Raw genomic sequence first — 1,149 nt, forward strand, 5'->3', positions numbered from 1 at the left:
TGGATGCCCTTCCTAATGCCAACCACTCAGAGAGTGTAGTGGGTGCTTTTATGTGCCACCGCCACGAGGGCCAGTCACACAGTACTGGCAACAGCCACGCTCCAGTCAACTATTTCACAGTGTTACTGAGTACATTTTGCACTGTTCATTATTACCATTGCATGTCTCTCTCTCTCTCTCTCTCTCTCTCTCTCTCTCTCTCTTTAAAATCAGTATTAGTGTAAATTCCTTGTAGTAACTCCTTAAGAAGCAGAAACTCAGTATGTGGATTTAGTCATTAGATGAATATTGATAAAATGAGGATTAAGCCTTAGAATTGATAAATGAGCATTAACTCTTGAAAATGACCTCAACATGCTCAGTACAAGAATATTTTGCAACCAAATTTAGGCAGTAGTTTGGAGGATTTGGATAGTTTGCTAAACTGCTAGAGCAACTGTTTATAACTAGAGGGAACAGCTCAAATAGCTTGTTAGACTGAAGTGTGTTCAGTAAAGTAACTTCCCAAAACTTCCCAATCACTACCAAAAGGAACCAACAGTAACGATTTAATGTCATGTCTCATCTCACAGAATATGAACCAACAAGGATAGCTTCTTGAGCTGTCAGAAACAACAGCTAAATTTTTCTGAAATCACAGCCTATTATCTTAAAAAATGGGGATATCTAAGAGTATTTAGGATGATGTAATATTAAACATATGATGCTTGAAGAGAAGACAGCATGATCATGTCTGGAACGCTTTTGATTATGGACTTTCTCAATGGAGATAATCCAGGACTCCCTCTCTCTCTTTCGGAGAAAGGCACAAGCACATACACAGACATATACACACACGGCAGTAACTTCCGCCTACCAAATTCAATCACAAGGCTTCGGTCGGCCCGGGGCTATAGCAGAAGACACTTACCCAAGGTGCCATGCGGTGGGACTGAACCCAAAACCATGTGGTTGGGAAGCAAGTTTCCTAACCACTGCGCTAACAATAATGACAGCAAGAAAAATAACAACAACAACAACTTTTTTTGGCAATAAAAATTTAAATGTATACTGACAATCTCTGCAAATATCTTCATCATAATTCTCAGGCATACACGACTGAAATTCGATCTTATGGCCTTTGCAAAACTTCTCGGGTTTATTAACATT

At 39.4% G+C, this 1,149-nt stretch overlaps 1 protein-coding gene across 1 annotated transcript in view; it reads right to left on the reverse strand.

Moving 5' to 3' along the window:
• Window positions 1-1,143, reverse strand: part of LOC106877570 (SCO-spondin) — a 9,442-nt gene extending 8,299 nt beyond the window's left edge. The window contains exon 1 of the mRNA XM_014926511.2: window positions 1,056-1,143. Coding sequence (XP_014781997.2) covers window positions 1,056-1,092 — 37 coding nt within the window. The 5' untranslated portion in view covers window positions 1,093-1,143. The remainder of the gene's footprint in view (window positions 1-1,055) is intronic.
• Between the last annotated feature and the right edge of the window lie 6 nt (window positions 1,144-1,149).

The sequence above is a fragment of the Octopus bimaculoides genome, chromosome 27, assembly GCF_001194135.2.
Source record: "Octopus bimaculoides isolate UCB-OBI-ISO-001 chromosome 27, ASM119413v2, whole genome shotgun sequence".
NCBI classification, from domain to species: Eukaryota; Metazoa; Mollusca; class Cephalopoda; order Octopoda; family Octopodidae; genus Octopus; species Octopus bimaculoides.